Source organism: Sus scrofa, chromosome 7, assembly GCF_000003025.6.
Source record: "Sus scrofa isolate TJ Tabasco breed Duroc chromosome 7, Sscrofa11.1, whole genome shotgun sequence".
NCBI lineage: Eukaryota > Metazoa > Chordata > Mammalia > Artiodactyla > Suidae > Sus > Sus scrofa.
In genome coordinates this window covers 90,993,646-91,015,601 of record NC_010449.5, presented here as the reverse complement: position 1 = coordinate 91,015,601, position 21,956 = coordinate 90,993,646, and the positions used below count along the sequence as shown (strand labels likewise).

The window sequence follows — 21,956 nt, the reverse complement described above, 5'->3', positions numbered from 1 at the left end:
TCTGAGGAGTTCCTGTTGTGGCTCAGTGGTTAACAAATCGGACTAGGAACCATGAGGTTGCTTGTTCAATCCCTGGCCTTGCTAAGTGGGCTGAGGATCCTGCATTGCCGTGACCTATGGTGTAGGTCGCAGACGCAGCCTGGATCCCGCATTGCTGTGGCTCTGGCATAGGCTGGTGGCTACAGCTCTGATTAGACCCTTAGCCTGGGAACCTCCATATGCCATGGGTGTGGCCCTAGAAAAGACAAAAAGACAAATAAATAAATAAATAAATAAATAAATGTGGTTTGCAAGTATATATGAAGTGTCCATCAATTCCCCTAAGAAGTTAACAATAAATGGCCTCCTGATTATACCATCATTGTCTAACAGAATTTTCTAAAATGAGAGAATTCTGGTCAGTGGACTGGAATTGCAGAATGCCATAATCCTATATCTACATCTCAATAGGGCAGTCATCAGTAACGTACTGTTCTTAAGCATCTGAAATGCAGCTAGTATAAATGAGGAAGTAAATTTTAAATTTCACTTAATCTAAATTGAAATAACTAGCACATGCAGCAAGTGGCTATCATATTGAACAATGCAGATCTATACCACTAGGTCTATATTAATTGTTAGTATATAGTATATACTAATTTTTAAGGAATAACAACCTATTTTAGATAATTTTAAAAATGAACATAAAAATCATAAGAGCATGCACTCTCTTTTGTTACTGTTTCCCTAGCAACTAGCACATAGTAGGCACTTAATATATTTTGAATGAATTAATGAGTTTATATTAGTGATTTCAGAAGCAAATAATCAGTAGTAATAAAAAAAAATCAGTAGCATCCACACAAGAATAGAACTCTAAGAAATACTGTGGAATCGATTACATTATGTGAAAATTATCCTAGAAACTATATAGAGATTTTTTTTTTTTTTTTTGGCTGTGCCTATGGCACATGGAAGTTCCCAGGCCAGGGATCAAACCCATGCCACCTGAGCCACCACAGTGACCCGAGCCACAGCAGTGATAATACCAGATCCTTAACATGCTGAGCCACCAGGAGACTCCCATATAGAGATATTAACAGTTATTTTTAAGTGCTCTGAAAATATTTTATTCTGAAGTCTAATAACAAAGAAAACAGCTTTTGAGAACCTATCAATTATTCTTCTACCCACGTCAGCTTACCAGTAAGTCAAAAACCTCATTGACGTCTTTCCCCCGAATTTCAATGCCATTAATCTCTAGAACTTCATCTCCTTCATGCAACAGGCCACTTTTCTCTGCAGCACCTCCTTTAACTATCCGACTAATGATGACAGAATCCATTTCATTACGAACTGTAGCACCCTAAAAAATTCAATATCCAATTTTAAAATAAAAATGCGATGTTTTGGTTAAACATTTCCTCATTTTAAAATTCTTATTTTTTTCAATTCAACAATACTAGCCTTCAGTTATCATGAGAAAAAAAATTATTTTTTACTGTTAAAAGTTTTATTGAAGTATAGTTGATTACAATGTTGTGATAATTTCTGCTGTACAACAAAGTAGATTCAGTTATACATGTAAACACCTCTATTCTCTTTCAGGTTCTTCTCCCACATAGTTTATCACAGAATACTACGTAGAGTTTTCTGTGCTACACAGCAGGTCTCTGTTAGCCAATCATTCCATATACCTCAGTGTGCATATGCCAAGCAAGAAAAAATTTATTTACACAGCTAAAGTAGTTACAGCAATTGAAAGCTGATTGTTTCCCCCACATTTTCTGCTTCAGAAGTGTTCTACTCATTAAAATTCTAAAATCAGGCTTTTCAAGCATACAACAGTATAAAAATGCACTTGCTCAAAAACAATGTGAAAGCCTATAATCAAATTTGTTCTCTATATGCTGGATGCTATTCCAATGGTTATATAATTAGTTAACATGACTTGTAAGTCTTTTTAAATTCAATATATGATGAAGCGATGAATACTGGTTAATTATCAAAATGTTAAATATTATAGCTGTCTCCAATTCACATTAAAATGTATTAGGAGTTCCCGTCGTGGCGCAGTGATTAACGAATCCGACTAGGAACCATGAGGTTGCGGGTTTGGTCCCTGCCCTTGCTCAGTGGGTTAACGATCCGGCGTTGCCGTGAGCTGTGGGGTAGGTCGCAGACGCGGCTCGGATCCTGCGTTGCTGTGGCTCTGGGGTAGGCCAGTGGCTACAGCTCCGATTGGACCCCTAGCCTGGGAACCTCCATATGCCGCGGGAGCGGCCCAAGAAATAGCAAAAAGACAAAAAAAAAAAAAAAAAAAAGTATTAAACATTAACATTTATTACACAAGTTGGAAGTAAAATTGAAATTTACACCCTCAAAAAATGGAAATATGAAATACAGAATAAAGCTTGAAAGTAGTTTCTAACACTTTTTTCCTAAATTTTATTTTAAAATTTTGTCATAATTTCCCCAATTTCTTTCTTCTCGTGGGGAAAAAAACCTAGTTACATAAACTGCCCTTTAATAGAATACAGTCCCTATTTCATGTACCACAAGACAATTTGAGACCTTAGGATTCAAGAATATTTTTCTGAAAATAAAAGAAAAGGCAATGATAGTAGACTAAGAGAAAAAAAGTTTTATATACAAAAAATATAAAATATTAACATTAGACAAAGCATACTAAATCTATGTGAAGTATGTAAGTAATTGCACTGAATGAAAAGATCAGAATCTCCAACTGTTGTCTTTTGTTTTTTAAGCTGAGAGAATAATGAAGCAGATTATCTGCGCTTTCTTTGTTCAACAATCACTGCACAAGCTATTATTTGCATCAAATTATGGGTGAGAAAAGATGAACAAATTTTTCTCAGCTGAATAAGGAGTTTGAGCAAGAACACAAAAGAATTCCAACAAATTAGCCTCAAAAGGAAAAAACTACCAGAAATGTCAAGGGTCTTCAATATCTGACATACACCAAGATCCTTGTGTAGACCCGTGGAAAGGATCTCATATCAGAGATGTGGAACACTTACCAACGGAATATCTCGAGCCTTTTCTATACGAACTATTTTTACAGTTTCTCCTCCATACTGGCCAATGCTTTCATAAACTCTCTCATCTGCAATGGGCTCTAGCTGCATTTCCTGCTCAGCAACCTTATCATGGGCCAGTAAAAGTGCCTGTTTCAAAGAAACCCACAGCATTTAAAGTAACAGCATGATTTCTGTACAAAATTTCAAACTAATCATGTAATAGTATCCTGCTCATCAAACCTTTAAAAGAAGTGCTAATTATATATTCAGATCTGTTCCCAAACTTTCCAAGTCAAGTACAACCCTGTATCTTTTATGGCTAATAATAACTAAAGATGTGTTAAGTACAATAGGGAATACTTTGAGATAAGTTACGAAAATCTAAAATGATTATTAAACTTCATAAAAACAAAATCACCTTGGGGTCCAACATCAGAGATAAAATTTATGGACAATATAACCAAAAAAGGGAGGAATTTGTAAAGAATAAAAAGTTGTTTCAAAAATTATGTGGTTAATTTTAAATTTGAAAAAAACATAATCCAACAATAATTATTATGTGATGGGAGTTGAAGACAAAACAGGCTACTTAATATCTGAGGTCTCTTTCAGCCCAAGAGACTTTGATTTGAACTGAGTTTAAAATGCTGGAAAAACTACATATATAATTCTTTGTCCATTGTCTACCTGAATATGCGGTGCATTCAGCAAAGCAGTTAATTCTTGTCCTTCCTTCTGGTGGACTGGCTTCAAAACAGTTTGTACCTAAGGAACAAAGATGATTCTTCCTAGGTTAAGAGAAATTATCACCAGCATCTACATAGGTTTTTTTTGTTTGTTTTTTTTTTAAGGTACAATTTAAAATCCTAAAAACTACTTGTAAGAAAGAAAAACACTAAAGAGAATTATAATTTTTTAAAAAAAGGTTGGGTTTTTTTTTTTTTTGGCTTTTTAGGGCCACACTTGAGGCATATGGAGGTTCCCAGGCAAGGGATCTAATTGAAGGTACAGCTGCTGGCCTACACCACAGCCACACCAGATCTGAGCCGCATCTGCAACCTACACCACAGCTCACAGCAACGCTGCATTCTTAACCATGGAGCGAGGCTAGGGATTGAACCTGAAACCTCATGGTTCCTAGTCAGATTCGTTTCTGCTACGCCACAATGGGAACTCCTAAAAAATGTATTTCTTTCTCACAGTTTTCAATCTTGTTACCATGGTTGACAATAGCATTCTTTATTTATTCCTATGAATGAGGTATTTCCTTCTTGATGATTTCTGCAAACATACTACAAAACAGACTAACAATGATTACATAAGGGAAAGACTGTTCTAATGGTTATGTTGCTATTTTATAGTTTTTAAATCATATTTATGTAACTATATTTTAAATCAGAGGTAACATTTTAAAGAGTTACAGACCAACAAGATAAATTTATATCAGAGTAATGAACAGCCACCATACTATAGTGCATCAAATTAAAACATTTCCTGAAGTCAAGCAATTCTTGCATTCCTAGGATAAACTCCACTTGATTATAATGAATTTTTTTTAAGCCCATGCTTCTTCACCTATAGAATGGTTCTTTCTCACCTGCCACAGAAGGTTCTTAAGACTGACATAATCCACATAAACTGCTTAGCACACTATATAACACAGTAAACTATTACTTTAACATATTTCTAGATGTGAGTTATTCATATTTTAAGATTTCTATATTAATGTTCATAAATTGGACTGGACTCTACTTGGTTAAGTAGAGTCATATACACTGGTTTACATAACTACTGTCTCTTTAATATCTAGGTTTTACTATTCTAGTACAATGAGTTGAGAAATAGTCTACATTTATGTGTTAAAACAGTTTTGTTTTTGTTTTTGTCTTTTCTAGGGCCACACCTGCGGCATATGGAGGTTCCCAGGCCAGGGGTCTAATCAGAGCTGTAAGCTGCCAGCCTACGCCAGAGCCACAGCAACGTGGGATCCAAGCCAAGTCTGTGACCTTCACCACAGCTCATGGCAGCACCAGATCCTTAACCCACTGAGTGAGGCCAGGGATCAAACCCTCAACTTCATGGTTCCTAGTCGGATTCATTAACCACTGAGCCACGACGGGAACTCCAGTTTTTAACGTAAGAATTATATGTTCCTTAATGTTTTGATGGGCTTGCAAAATCATCTGGGTCTGGGAGATTTTTTTTAGGGGTAGATTTCCAACTTTCAATTTTATCTATAGTTACTATTTTTTGGCTATCTCAAGTCACGTTTGGAATTTATATTCTTATAAAAACCACCCACTACTTGACAGCACTTTCATATTTAGTAACATAAAGCTGTAATTATAATTTTTTTACTCTGTATTTGCATTCATGCTTCTTCCTTTCCTAATGTTATCAGGATTTTTTCCTTCAACTAACTTGTCAAAGGTTTCTCCACTTTCTTATACTTTTCAAAAAACTGGCAAAAGAGCTTCTAATGTTAAGTCTATTGTTTGTTCCATTAAAATAATTTAACTCCCTTTTTCTTTTTTAGTTTCCCTTTTTTAATCTCTAATCACTTGAAGTGTATGTCCAAATGAATATTTCAATCTTTTCTTCCACCATAAATATTTAAAGGTACAAATTTGCTCTATGGACTATTTTTCCCAAAGATTATACTATGTAGTATGTTCTCATTATCAATACCTCTGATTTTCTTCCTTTTCCTATTTCCTAACTTAAGTACCAAAAAGAGCACTTTGCAACAATGCAAATTAACAAAACCAAAATTAACACCATTAATGAAAACATAGTAAATTAATATAGTATAAATTTTTAAAGAAAGTAACTCATGATTAAAATAGGAATCCAGTAATTCTATAATACTTCTTATGCCTATTTTAAATAGATTTTAAATTCCCCTATCGAAATATGAGATGATAATTTTAGGATTAACTGACTTGACCACAAGTAGATCACAGCAATGACAGCATCAAAATTACCCTGTTCTCTGGTTTTGGAACCTAGAAAAACATGTTTTTAAATGTAGAGCTCTATATGGATACACAGGAGAACATACCAATTATATTTTCTTCAAGAATTCAATTAAAGTCTTACTAATGACAAGTGCAGTAATCTAAAACGACGAGCAATTAAATGCTGATTTTAAAAATAGGGTGTTTTTCTTTTTACAATATACAAATCTAGGTTACTTTAAAATGAAATTTATAGTACCTGATCCTACATCTTTTGAAAGCTAGAGAAAGGGAAAAGGAAAATTTTGGATTAAAAATGTACCAAGGGTGAACAAATGTACCAAATCAACTCAAATAATTTTGTATAGACATTTTTTTCCGACCTTTACTTTAAATCAGTTTTTAAACCTCTCTGAGATATAAAAAAAATTTCAACTCCTGCTAAATGTTTACTTCCTTCCCCTATTAATCCAGTTGTTGCCCATTTTAGTGTCAACATACATCAGCTACAAAGGCCTAAGGAATTAAAAATTATTCTTTCATCATACTGGCTCCTCTCGACTGGGCTATAAAAATGCTCTCATCTCTTATCTTAAAAAAAAAAAAAAAAAGTCTCTCCTGATCTTGTACTCTTCTCTGACTAAAATACTTTCTCTACTTTCCTCCAGAGCATTTAAGCTAATTTTTTTTTTTCTTTTTAGGGCCACACTCATGGCATATGGAAGTTCCCAGGCTAGGGGTCAAAGTGGTATATGTCAAATGCGAAAAAACAGATAATAGATAAGCCACCATAATTCCCAAACCTAGGGATAAACATTTGGTATATATCCTCCTGTATTCTTATACTTGTTTTTAACAAAATATTCATGGAGAGATATACACCTGAGAAGGATTTGTAATCAGAAGACATTAAGAATTCTTACAACTCAATAAAACAGTATGATTTTTAAAATGGGAAAAAGATTTGATAAAATATTATACAAAAGACAGGGAAACAACTTATGAAAAATGTTCCAACATACAGAAATGCAAACTAAAACAAGATAGCATTACGTATCTGCTAGAACAATAAAGTGGAAACAAAGTTCCCGTATGGCTCAACAGAAACAAATGTGACTGGTATTCATGAAGACACAGGTTCGATCCCTGGCCTTGCTTGGTGGGTTAAGGATCCATTGTTGCGGTGAGCTGTGTGGTGTAGGTCACAGACACAGCTTGGATCTGGCCATCAGCTACAGCTCCGATTCAACCCCTAGTCTGGGAACCTCCATATGCTGTGGGAGCAGCCCTAAAAAGACAAAAACAAGAAGTTCAAACCAGTGATGTATGCAACACATGGATGAATTTGAAAAACATTATCCTGAAGAAAATAAGTCAGACATAAAAGACTACATATTATCTTACTCCATTTATATGAAATGTCCAAAAAAGGCAAATCTATAAAAACAGAAAACCAATCAGTAAATGCCTAGGGCCTGGGGAATAGGAAGTGGTTGTTGTCTACAAAGGAAATTAACTTGATTGTGGTAGATCACACAGGTATATATATATATATGTGCCAAAATATACTGAACTATATAATAAAGCATACCATTTTTATGTATGTAAATTATGTCAATAAAGTTGGTTACCAAATATACCCATAACTTCACAAGTATGAGAAATTCTCTGTGTATATCCTTTACTTCTTACTTACCAGAATGAATCATGCTACTGTTTTATAACAGTATTTTACAACTTTTCATACTAATATTTTATTTTTGTCATTAAATATCCTTTCCAGCTTTAAAACAGAAATATAATCACTCTAGTGCCATTTGCTGCCACTTACCAGATCAAGTCCAAGCGCCTTAAAGTACTATCCTTAGCATCATCTGATTCCTGCCTCTTTTCCAGCCCTGTCTCCTGGTATTCCTCATGCCTTAACCTTTGGTGGCCTAGCCATAAACTGCCTGTTGTTCCCCACATACACCATGCTGTCTCCACAAGATGACTATGATTATGTTAGCTGCCCCATCTACCTAAATTGTCTTATTCAATTCACTAGATAACACATACTCATTAGGTCTGAATACATTTGATTTAAAGGTGCTGATGTGACTCTACTGAGCACTAGAAACAGCTCAATGAAAATGGAACTGTACCTTATTGTACTGGGCTTTGGCAGAATGCCTGGCAAACAGCATTCAATGTTTGATGAATTCAGCACAAGGAAGGGCAGGCAGGAAGTCATTCTTGATGACTCCTTTACCTTTATTCTCTAAATAAGGATAACCTGTTCTAATTAATTTTCTATTTAATATTTCTTCACGTCATGTTCAATTGTTTTTCAAAATCTTATATTTGTACAATTATAAGTCTCCATACTCTAAGCTAGATTCCATTTTTTACCTCATTCATCTCCCACAATGTTATCAAAATAATATTTTAAATTTGAGGGCTGTTTATATCAAATTCTTATTAAAATCCTTCAGTAGCTCTGCAATCACTTCTAAACTTCCTGCTTTAAACTTTTCTTTTCTTTTTTTTTTTTTTTTGTCTTTTTGTCGCTATTTCTTGGGCCGCTCCCGCGGCATATGGAGGTTCCCAGGCTAGGGGTCAATCGGAGCTGTAGCCACCGCCTACGCCAGAGCCACAGCAACGCAGGATCTGAGCGCGTCTGCAACCTACACCACAGCTCACGGCAACGCCGGATCGCCGGATCGTTAACCCACTGAGCAAGGCAGGGACGAACCCGCAACCTCATGGTTCCTAGTCGGATTTGTTAACCACTGCGCCACGACGGGAACTCCCTCTATTGTCTTCTGATATTATTCTTTAACAAGTTTTAAAATGTACCTGGTTTTCTAAGAATTTTCATATCAAGGGAAAAGAATTAAATTTTTTTCAGCTGTCTTCTCTGCATCAAGTTGATCATATGGTTTTCTTTTATCTGTTCACGTAAGTTAATTATTTTAAAATGTTTACCAATGTGGACCCATCATAAGAAAATTTAGCTTATTAATAAGGCTTATCTGGCCTTAAGATCTTGAAAATCATTTTCTACCCCTTACTCGTTAGTCAAGAAATATACTAGCTTTCTGAGTCACTACTGTCTTTGTATCCTTTGCCAGCAGAAAGGCTTTTTCCTCTTTCTTGGTCTTCCAGGTAAATTACCAATCATCCTTCAAGACTTAACATATTAAATTTCTGTTTCTTCCTTGCGCTCAAATTTCCTCCTCTGCCCCCTGCCTTCCCCCTACCCCCACTGAATTAGGCACATCTCATCATGCTCTTAGTACCTTTCTCATACTGCCATCACAGTACTTCTCATTACATTCTAATTGTTTACTCACTGTTCTTCTACAGTGGTAGGAGACAACTCAGTTTCACTGGTTGATGCGCATCTGTGTTGTTTCCAGTTTCTAATGACTATCCAGATCCTATAAACGTTTATGCTTAAGCCTTTGGGTGGATATGTTTTCATTTCTCACAGGTACATACCCAGACACAGAAATGCTGGCTCATAGATATAGGTACTTTAGCTTTAGTAGACACTGCCAAACATTTTCCAAAGCAGTAGTACCAATTTACATTCCACCAGTACCAATTTATACTCTACCAGTAATATGTCAATTGCTCTATAAGTTCATCAACATTTGATATTGCTTGTCTTTAAACAATTTTTTAGTCATTCTGGTGTCTCTGCAATGGTATTTCATTTTCTAATTTGCATTTTTCTGTTAGCTAATGATGCTGAACACTTTTTCACACTTATTGGCCATTTGGGTCTCCTCTTTTTGTGAAGTCTCCAAGTGCTTTGCCCATTTTTAAAAAACTGAGGAGTCTTTTCTTACTAATTTGTGAGTATTTTTGATCCAAGTTTTATTTATACACATATATGGCAATATCTCAAAATCAAATAATCAAATGCAATTTTCTAGTCTATTGCCTTGTATTTTTACTGGATGTGCAAAAATTTATTAAACAAAAAAATCTGAGTTCTCAACCTTCTCTCTTTTTTTTTTTTTTTTTTTTTTTTTTTTGCTTTTTAGGGCTGCACCCGTGGCATATGGAGTACAGGCTAGGGGTCTAATCGGAGCTATAGCTGCCGACCTACGCCACAGCAACTTGGGATCTGAGCTGCGTCTGTGACCTACATCAGAGCTCACAGCAACACCGGATCCTTAACCCACTGAACAAGGCCAGGCATTGAACCCCCAACTCACAGTTCCCAGTTGGATTTGTTTCCGATGTGCCACAACGGGAACTCCCTCTCAATCTTCTCTTGATAAAAGCACTTTAATAACCAAAAAACTTGCTTTGCATTTATTAATAAATATCCTAGATTGTCAAAGATACAATCTAGATCTCAATATTTGAAGTTTTCAAAAGCTGTATTTTTTTTTTTTTTTTGGCCGTGCCTGCAGCATGTGGAAGGCCCTGGGGTCAAACCTGTGCCACAGTAGTACTCAAGCTGCAGCAGTGACAAAGTCAGATCCTTAACCTGCTCAGTCACAGAGGAACTCCTGTATTATCTATTTTTCTATTTTATATTAAATATTTAACTGACACTTTAGGTTATAAGAACAAAGAACACTTCCTAATGTTTTAAGACATTCTTTCACCAAATTTCTTGAATTTTTTAACTTGGATTAAATTTCCATTTAAAAAGATATAACTGAAGCATAGATAATTTCTTCCTTTAAATACTGTGTATGAAAATACCTGGAAGAGTTCCCATCGTGGCTCAGTGGTTAATGAACCCGACTAGCATCCATGAGGATGCAGGTTCGATTCCTGGCCTTGCTCAGTGGGTTAAGGATCCGGCGTTGCTGTGAGCTATGATGTAGGTCGCAGATGTGGCTCGGATCCTGTGTTGCTATGACTCTGGAGTAGGCCGGTGGCTACAGCTCTGGATGGACCCCTAGCCTGGGAACCTCCAAATGCTGTGAATGGCCCTAAAAAGACGACAAAAAAAAAAAAAAAAAAGAAGAGAAAGAAAAAAAGAAAGAAAAGAGCTGGAATTATGAATGCTAAAAAGCAAAACATCAGGCAGTAAGCACATGACTGGCCTAGTTAGTCTTATCCTCACATGGCCTCAGTATTCAGAAATATACAACAGAATGGTTGAATTAAGTGATTGCTAAGCTTTTCCCAGTTGTAAAATAAAGGCAATGAGTTCATTTAACCTTTAGGAATTTTGTTATCAGATTTAACACTCTTCTTTGATTAGGTCTAAAAATATCCTCTTCTCACATGTTATACACTATAAGTCAGGGCCACCACACGGTTGTGCATGCACAACTCCAGGAGAAGTCATTCACACTGCAGAACAACCCAACATTGCTGCCTTGACTAGGTCTGTCACTTTGCACTCATTTTAAGACCAGTCTCAGGTCAATGTTATGAATCACCTAAATATCCCACCACCACCAAAGCAATACAATACTCAAGTATAACTAAAGGAAGTGAAAGCAAACTTAAAAAATCTCCTTGATATTGTATTTTTATAATTGTGAACCAGGTGCATATGCTAACAGTTCTAAGACTAATATTCAGAATTAATCTTTTAACTCTCTTTCAAAGCATTACTCTTTAAGCCACTTCTACTTCTTTGCCTCTCAATTCATAAAACCCTTTAAAGATATGTTGTCTCTTCCTTTCTTTCCACCGTATCTGTTCTGTCACTTTCTTCCAATGGAGCAATTTAAATCTTTATTTCTTACATCATTCTCTTTTCTACCTACTGTACTCAATAAAACAAAGGCCTAGTACTGGCTAGCTAGACAAACCCTCCTCCCAAAAGGGAAGAGAAAGATTATACAGTTATCTATTACGTATTCCTCTCAACCCTGCACAATAAAAGTTTCTCTGAATGAGATCAAAGTACTGTCAGTTATTTCAATCTCTATAGGGAATCTTTAGGAAACCCACTAAAATGTAAGTAACACTACAGGGATAATTTATTAATAAAAATTGTTTGCATATTTAATTTTAATAATAAAAAGTAAGCACAAAGGATAGGTCTCATCTAGGTCTTTTAAACGAGTAGATGGAAAATTTCTTCTCTAGGTCACACTCTCCTATCCTGAGCAACACGACTTCTCTCAGTCACTCTTACACATAGGATCTTATCTACTGTAGATATCCAAGTGAAAAAAGTACATTCGGTGCTAATCTGAAAAGTGCCTTCTAACCTATTTTACATCTGTAGCTCTGGAAGTCCTATCCTTCCCTCAACCCATTTTCTGTTTTGTGCCCAGGTTCAATAAAACAGATTTACCTGGTGGGCTGCCAGAATTATTAGTTTTTATAATAACAAAATAGCTTAAAATCCTGTAACAATGACTGAATGTTCATCCCCCCCAAACTGAGGATGACTTACTTACATACATCCTTTTAAAACTTTCAATTTAAAAGATGTTTGCAGGACACATTAAACACTGAACATCCACAAGCAGTCGAAACTAGAGCTAAGTATCAGCATGTTAACATGAGCAACTCTCACTGTACATTAAAATTTAATTACTTTGGATTTTATATATAGTTTCTTAGAGAAAGAACTCCAAAGTATCTATAAAAAACAAATCTTGTAAGTTACATATTTAAGATACCTGATTACTGAATATAATTTAATGTCTTTACCTCGGTTTATAACATATAATGCTAAAAATAAAACTATATTAAAAGTATTAAAAAATTTCCCCTTTATTAATTTAGACAAATATTTCTCTTACAATGCAAATCTGTAGTTGTGTATATAAACCTAATGCTCTTCTTTCATGAAACAGCCGTGACTCTGAACTAAGTATCTTTTCAGGATAAAATATATGTGAGCAAATTTTTCCTAACAAGATAAATTATTAACATGTGATCAACAGTAATTAATTCTAACAAGTCTTACAGTCACACTGTATTTTCCAAGAATACTGCCTTACTATCACTAACAATTACCTTGTATACGTCAAGGAGGTGTTCAGAATACATACCTCTTGTGCAAGATCTTGCGCATTGGAGATAAGAGGAAATGGAGGACTGGCCTTGTTCATGTGTACTGTGACAGCGTTGTGTATCTTAAACGCATTCTGGAAATCTTTATTTTGTACAAGTTGTAAAAGCAGTGAAATATCCTCCTGGCTCTGAGAATCTACCAAAGTATGTTGGATGTGTTTAAGTGAAGAAAACAAGTCTTCCACTTCTAGCAGGAGAAGGAAAAGGTATCCAAAAATTAATTTTCTTTCTTAATTCCATGTTTTAAGAGAAAATTTCTTGAACCAAAAATAATTTAAGCTTTGAAAAAAACCAAAACTTGCATATATTTTTGAGTATCAAATCGTTGTAATTTTACTGATTTTTAAGACTTTCTAAAAATTATACAACAGAATAAAATAACATTTTTTCAAAAGTGTTTTCAATATGATACACATATCACTAGAAAAATGAGGAACAGAACATATAAATAATTTAAAACCATCAACAGTCCCATACTTAGAAACAACTCCAAAAGAAAATCTTACTACATTTCTTTTTCATTAAATGACATTTTGTTTTCCCACATCACCAAATAGTCTTTAAAAAAAAAATATATATATATATGATTTTGCACCGTTCTGGTAAAGAATCAATGATTTACAGGCTTTATTTTTTGCTTTTTATGGCCGCACTCATGGCCTACGGAAGTTCCCAGGCTAAGGGCTGAATCAGGGCTACAGCTCCCGGCCTACACCACAGCTACAGTAACATGGGATCTGAGCCACATCTGTGACCTGCACCACAACTCACAGCAATGCTGGATCCTTAACCCACTGAGCAAGGCCAGGGATCAAACCCACATCCTCATGGATACTAGTTGGGTTCGTACTGTTGAGCCATGATGGGAACTCCAACAGGCTTTACCAATAATACCAGTTATTTTAATATTTTAAGATATGATATACCTGGAAACTAAGGTATTTACACCTATCTTCTTCTGTATTAAATAATCTTGGCTGCTATACTGAATTTTTGTGTCTGCTTTTAATTATTCATTAATTTTTTCTATTTCATGGCTGCACCTGTGGTATATGGAAACTCCCAGGCTAGGGGTCAAATCAGAGCTGCAGCTGCAGGCCTAAGCCACAGCAACAAAAGACCAAACAGAATCTGTGCACTACACTGCAGCTTGCAGCAACACCAGAGCCTTAACCCATTGAGTGAGGCCAGGGATCCACCCTGCATCCTCACAATGACTAGCCGGCTTCTTAACCCACTGAGCCACAATGGGAACGCCTATGTCTGCTTTTATAGTTATTCTACTTCTTCCTTTGTAATTGTTTCCTTTTGTTGCCCTCTCTCACTTCTGAGGTAAACACGGCATATAATTTTCATTTTTAGAATATTTTAAGCAGCAAATAAATACTGTAGTCATAAGCCAGCAAAGAAATAGGGGAAGTAAGGTAGGGTAATCTAAACTAGAAATGGCTTAATGAGATAAAACTGGAGATCGAGTATCTTATTTCAGGAGATAAGGTAAGAGCTGAGATGTTACACAGACAGGAAATAGGAAATTTTGAGATTAGTCCAAGAGAGATGATAGCTTTAAAGTCAGCTTCTCATGTTGATAGGAACTCAGGTAAGTAATACAGGTTCCAGAGAAAGATAAAATCTGGTCAATTTGTTCATATTATGTACCTACTGAGGAGCTCTAAAGACATAAAGACCATCCGGGACAGTTTAAAATACAGGAAAAAAAAAATCTCAGGGTCCAACTGGAAATGCCTTTCTTTTAGGAGTTTAGGAACCAAGATAAAAGCTACAAGAATAAGAAGGCTGAAAGCAGACGTACAATACAATTAAGTCCCAAAGAGGCTGATGACTTAGTACCTACATACATAAGTAAAGGTTTTTGGGAGAACTTAAGAACTATAATAAATGCCAGAAATAACAAATTTAACTAGGCTTAAATTCTAATTTTGTAGGTCAGCATCAGGACCAATTTATACTCATTAATTATCATCCTTTACAACTTCACTAACCTCTATGAAGTCCTATTCACATTGTTGTTTAATTAATAAAAACTGTTTACACTAAAATTATCTTTTTTTAGGAGTTATCTCTAGACTTACTGCATTAATCCATGTTTCCAGACTAAACTGAGATCATCTGCACTTAAGCTCAGCTTTTATTACAAAAATCACCATTATTGAAAAATTACAAATATGCATTTGGTTTGAATTACATATTGGTCACTACCATTATTAAATAGAAAAATATGGAACAAAATCTTCATTATAGGAATATACATTATTTTATTTAATCCTCATTAAACTCTGAGAAACCTTTCCCAATTAAAAAAAAAAAATACCAGAAGTTCCCATTGTGGCTCAGCAGATTAAGAACCTGACTAGTATCCACGAGGCTGTGGCTTTGATCCCTGGCCTTACTCACTGGACTAAGGATCTGGCATTGCCGTGGCTGTGGCACAGGCTGGCAGCTGCAGCTCTGGTTAGATCCCTAGCCTGGGAACTTCCATATGCCACAGGTGCAGCCCTAAAAAAAGAAAAAAAGAAAAAACAAAAAACAAACCCTGAGACATATATAACTTCAGATCAAATTTCTACAGATGGAGAAAATGAAGTCATACACAAAAATGGCACCTGGGTAAAGAATATTTTCCTTCAACTTCTAAGGCAGTGCTTTTTCTGCCATACCAAGGGAATAAAAAAAGATAATTTCATCTTCACACTTATAATACACCCTCCAAATACTACTTTTAGAATACTGTTGTATCTTATTTCTGCCATTTTAACTAAGGATCTAATGCTTTAAATATTTTCTCAGAGTATTTTATTTTAACTCTAACATCACAGTAGTATGCTAGTCAGTACCCTGGGGAAAGTTCAGCAAAAGAAACCAAAACTGTAATCCCTATGAATGTAGAGGCTATGTATGCTGCCTCTGTCTGATAAGTTTTAAAGTCACAGAGAAAGCAACAAATACATATAGCATTAGTCTTAGAATATTGATTATGATGAATTTAGTGAAAAATTCTGAATGGAATTCTGACAAAGAGCTTTTCTTTGATTTTAAGTGCGCTGTCATAATAAAAAACAATTATTGGCAACATCACCTCAGGGATTCTCATTCTTTTAGTTTTACATAAAAATTCTTAATTTCAAAAAGTATTCTGTTGTATGTTTAAAAACCTTTGTTTCTATACGAAACATCTTTAAAAGCACTTTACAAATACATATAATGCAAAAACAGTAAACTTTCTACACACTTGAAGAATAGTAATTAGATTAAATGCTCCTTAAACAGTAACCACCTAAGTTCTTTGAAATTTTGTGCAATTTCAAAGAGAATTTTAAAAATCCCATCAGATGCAACTAAATCTGTCCTGTCAAATACATACCCTCTTCTGTAATAATGAAGACAGACAACAAAGCGAGGACAAACTAGAGAGAACAGACCCCATACACAGAGATCAGAAGCTCCCTTCCCCATTTCCAAACACAGAAACAAAACAGGCACAAGGGAAATGAACCACATGGAGGGAGACAGAGAGATGAATGGAAAGAAGAATGACACAAGTGCAGATCAGGGAGTGACCAAAGAGAGTACTGAGGCACAGCAGTATCCAGAACAAGGCAGGATGGAGGGAAGAAAGAAAGGGGGACACTGTGCAGGTGAAGGCAAAGGCAGGCAGAGGAAATCAGGCTTTGGTAATCAACTCTGGTTTGTAACAACTTCTCTGCAAGCAAGTTCTTTATATCTAGTTCAAATTCCTTGTCTTACAGTTTGATCTATTTCCTCTTATTTGATGTTCGGTAAAAATTGTTTTAGATTTCCAACATCTGCCCTAACATTTCATAGAACAGTTAAATCTTATTTATATTAAAAAGAGAGGACACTATTTAAAAGTAAGAAAAATCACTGACATTTAGCTTTGGGATACAATCAATCAGATAAACACAAACCTAAGTCCATAAATCTACTTCTATCCCCGCCCCCTAAAGTTCTCCTCTTCCCCTGATCTTCTCCTGGCAGCCTAAAAGGTAAAAGAATGAAGACTAAAATAGGTAACAGAAAGCAATCACCAAGAATTACTCTATCTGAAAATCCTATCTTCAAACACCTAAGACTCTGGCGAATTGTCTGGCTGTAAGAGTAAACAATGAAATTACTCAGGGAAGCTGAGGAATTTCCATCTCTGGAGATCTTTCAACGCAATGGAGATAACCATCTACCCTGGATTAGTTTTGCTATTTTCATTTACTGCTATCATTTACCCCACATGAAAAGAGTTTCTACAATTCTATTCTAGCATTAAGATTCTTCCATTTCACTGTTTCAATAATACTGATTCTTTTAACTTATCCTCAGAAATTTCTATATTTCAACCAACTTCATGACTTTTTTCTGAAAACCTGTGAAGATTTCTTCTTTCCCCCTAAACTGTAGAGTCAAACTGAATATTCAAGGAACTTAGTAGTTTTCCGTATGAGGAAATTATACCAGTTTCCAGTATACCTACATGCTCACTCAGAATTAGAACATTTATTTAGGAAATCTTTGCTTAAGTAGGAGTGGGTAGTCTTTCTCTCTCTCTCTTTTTTTAATTTAAGGACATAAAATTCAGATCTCTGAACTTCGATTTTCAGTGGACTTGGTCAAAATGAATTTATTAAAAATTATCAGAAGCTCATGAAAGATCCTGAACAGTAATCATTAACAAATCTAGACAAGCAAAGATAGCTGATAAAGATGGCAAAGCAAAAAATCTTAGCTCTAAATGTGTAAGACAATGGAAAAATATCATTGAACTGATTACTATCCAATCAAGTATAAAAAGCTTCCTGATGTTTTTCTGGACAAAACTGAAAGGAGTTTGGTGAGCAAGAAAAAGAGCCAAATTTGAAGTCAGAATACCTGGGTCCTAGTTGTGGAGTGGGTCCCTTATTAGCTGCATTATATGTCACTGGACAACCCTTCTCAAGTCTCTGGTCCCTTCTATAAAATGAGTGGGTTTGACTTTGACAGTATTCTCAAACTTTTGTTAGCAATCCACTAAAAATATTTATTATTTCTCAACCCAGTATACATTCCTATTTGAAATAAGATTTATGAATACTTATGTGCAATATAAGGTACTTTAATATTTTCTCTTTTACTCCAGTTCTTAAAAAAATTACTGGTTGACTGGATGGCTAAAAATAAAAAGACATACAATAACAAGTAGAAACAAGGATGTAGAAAAACTACAACCCTCACACAATGCTAGCAAGAAGGTAAAACAGTGCAGGTACTGTGGAGGATATGACAGTTCTTCAGTAAGGTAAACACAGAATTACCATATGATCCAGCAACTCTACTCCTAGGTATATACCTCAAAGAACTGAAAACAGGTGTTTAAACAAAAAATTATACATAAATATTCATAACAGCACCATTCACAATAGCTGAAAGGCAGAAACAACCCAACTGTTCCACCAACAGATGAACAGATAAACAAAACATGCTATTTCCAGAGTCGAATATTATTCAGCCATAAAAAGGAAAGGAATGAGATACTGGTTTATGCTACAACACAGATGAACCTTGAAGACATTTCGCTACATGAAACGAAACCAGTCATAAAAGACCACATATTGTATGATTCAGTTAGATGAAATGTCCCAAATAAACAAATCCACAGACAGAAAGATTAGGGTGGTTAGGAATTAGGGAGAGGGGAGAATAGGGAGTAAATGCTAATGGATCCAGAGTTTCTCTTGAAGTAATGAAAACACTCTATGTAACAGTGATGGCTGCACAATCTTGTGAATGTACTAAAAACTCATGAATTATACACTTTAAGAGTGAATCTTATGGTATATGAATAATATCTTTAAAAAGCTGTTGTTTTAAAAAATGAAATAAAAAAATTACTGGTTAATATTTGCAAACTAATTTCACAAACTAGAAGATTAGATGATACCTAGTGTCTTCTGGTTCTTACAAAAGTTAAATTTTAGTCGAACTTACAATGTTCAACATGCTTATATATTTTTTTCACTTGGTCCTAAATAAAATACTGATACTGAGCCTCAAAAAACTTAAGTAACTTGTTAAAAGTCAATAGCAAGTGAGGGTTAAAAAGTATTTAAACTCTACATCTAATTTCAGGCATCCCTGCACTTTCCAATACACAATGATGTCATGCATTTCTGAACATTTAATGATCAAGTTCTTCCACAGGTGAAAAAGTTATTAAAACCTATTAATAACAGGTGGGATGAAGTTGAGACACATTGCATCAAAAACTAAATGGCAGAGCAGTTAATTATTTTTTTGTAGAATTATGCATATTTAATAACCAAACATTACATGACTATACACATATTCTAATGAATTTTTTAATCTTTATTTCAGGTTAGTTCTTCTTTCAGCAATCCAAACAAATCAGAAAATTGTCAAATGGTCCCAACATTTTAAACTTGGTACTGATGGGTCTAATCATTTCATGTCCAGGAAAAAAAAAAAAAGCTCCCCTCAAAGAATTGGGAGTATCTATAGCAGCTGAGTGAAAACTTAATAGCAGGAATAATTAACTTCTCAGAAATAGTATGAACTCAAGGTTTACTGGGATTGGAATTTTGTTTGTTGGCATTAAATAAATTTTACTTTAAAGGTCAATCTCAAAAAGTTTATTACAAGCAGCAAAATTCCAGTATATCCCATGGTCACTCAAAAGTCAAATAACATGAGAAAGAAATGTGGAAGAATTATTTTACTTTATAACATCAAAATAGTTTGAAATGCAGAAATATCTGGCAAAAAAAAAAAAATGTAGGTACTAATCAATACTGAAACATGGCATTATTAATGTGAAAACATTTTATTCAGCCTAGTTTTCTTCCCTTGGTATGTCTTTTTCATTTTTTCTTGTCACTAATAGCATATGGCATAAATTAGAAGGCCCCTAATCACAAATTTCAAGAATCTCCTTATTAGCCACAAAACAGCTCACCATGAATGTATGTAGATGGGTGGGTATGTGTGCCTTTCCCGATGTCTCTTCAAAAGCTGATTATCATAAAGTCACATCTATGATCCATGAGAATCCCAGCTTATTCCCTTTAAATATTTTGTATACTATATTTACTTATCTACAATCCTGGCCCCAAATTACTTATCTGTGACTAAAAGTCAATAAAACAGTGAAATTTATAATCAAAAGATATCTGAAGATGATCCTACTCTACCTCACCGTACTCTAACTTGCATCTGCTCTTTTCCTAGGATTTTTCTCACAAGATAGTATGCTTTGCTTATGAAAAAATAAGACAATGATATTTTATTTGCAGCAAAGCAAGTTTTTAATAACTCGTCAATTTTAGGGAAAGCTTAACTAATATTTTATAATTTATACTTCTAAAATGAATTATTCATTTGAAATTCCCACATCAGTACTTTCTAATTTTCTTTTTCTTTCTTTCTTTCTTCTTTTTTTTTTTTTGGTCTTTGTAGGGCCCCACCTGTGGCATATGGAGGTTTTCAGGCTAGGGGTCGAATCAGAGCTGCAGCCGCCGGCTTACGCCACAGCTACAGCAACACCAAAACCAAGCCGCATCTGCGACCTACACCACAGCTCATGGCAACAGCGGATCCTTAACCCATTGATCAAGGGCAGGGATTGAACCCGTAACCTCATGGATCCTAATCAGATTCGTTTCTGCTGCGCCACGACGGGAACTCCCTATTTTCTAATTTTCACTAAGATTCTGACTGCTTTTTAAAAAGAAAATTTGGTTTATCCTTTCTGAATATTTTCTATCAACTCCGTCCCTGCACTTTCCTAACTGTACAGTACCAAATTTAAAAATACTTTCATTAAAAACCACCACTCAGACAATTAAAGAATCTAACCTTTCCAATCACATTTTCCATTCTTTAAAGAGTATTTTCTCTACTCACAGATAAATGATGATGCGTCATTCGGAAACTGAAGGCTCCCTCTTAAAGAAAGAAATCAGTTGCCCGAACTTTTCCTCATTTAAAACAAGGATGCTGTTTCTGGCTGTGAAAAAAGCTGGAACATTTTCTCCTGGCATTTGTGTACTAATCAAAACACTGGCAGGGAGACTCATACAACTTTAAGGGAGTACTGCTGTAGTTTGATGTGTTAGCAAATTATAAATAGAAAAAAATGTCTGGTACTGTCCATCATACTTACTCTTAAAATGAAAACTTAAAACTGAGTATAACCAAAAACTGAAGATTTGACTGACAATAACAACTTTCTAACTTACAACTTTTCATGTTTCCTCCAATTAACACATTTGTGTTGAGTGTATTAAAACTTAATCTGTCATTTACTTCACAAAACATGAACTATTCTATGAAATGACTTACAGATACCAGTACCAAGTATCTGTAAAATAAAATATATTTATAACAGCCTTAAGTTCAAAGATTGCACAAATATATTTTTGAAAACTACAGTGGATTTTAAGTTGGAAGAAAATATGGCTATCCTTTATTCTACACTTGTAGAAAAATTAACCAACTAGGATACAAACAGAAATAGGAAAAAGCAAAAAATTCAGAAGAAATGGCCTCCAATTTTCTGTGCTCAGGGGGAAAAATTAAAAATGAAAATTTTCCATGTATATCCAGCTTAAGCTGTATTTATTTCTTTATGGAGTACATGAATACTGTCTATTAGATGGACATTTATGTCTGATTCAAGTAAAACAAATAGACAAATACACTGATCTTAAAGAAATTTAAAGTGAAAAACACAAGACTCAATCCAGGCTTGGGTTGGATAAATTACAGTGTAAGCTTCCTCCAAGTCATAGAGAATACAGAATATTTTAAAAAATAATGGAGTAGTAGGAGATTAAGGCCAGTAAGAGGCCAATTGGGGATGAAATATTTTTAACAAAACTCTTAGGGAAAAAAGAGCTTAAAATTCCTTCACATAAATGTATTTTTAAAAATATTTATCTGTTTTCACTATAATGCGTTTCAT

General features: G+C 34.8%; 1 protein-coding gene across 5 annotated transcripts in view; it reads right to left on the bottom strand.

Moving 5' to 3' along the window:
• Positions 1-21,956, bottom strand: part of MPP5 (membrane palmitoylated protein 5) — a 100,400-nt gene that overhangs the window by 40,322 nt on the left and 38,122 nt on the right. For all 5 annotated transcript variants that reach the window (XM_005656336.3, XM_003356738.5, XM_013989105.2 and 2 more), the window contains 4 exons: positions 12,949-13,157; positions 3,708-3,785; positions 3,021-3,167; positions 1,184-1,345 (listed from right to left, as the gene is read on the bottom strand). In XM_005656336.3, the coding sequence (XP_005656393.1) occupies positions 1,184-1,345; positions 3,021-3,167; positions 3,708-3,785; positions 12,949-13,157 (596 nt within the window). The remainder of the gene's footprint in view (positions 1-1,183; positions 1,346-3,020; positions 3,168-3,707; positions 3,786-12,948; positions 13,158-21,956) is intronic.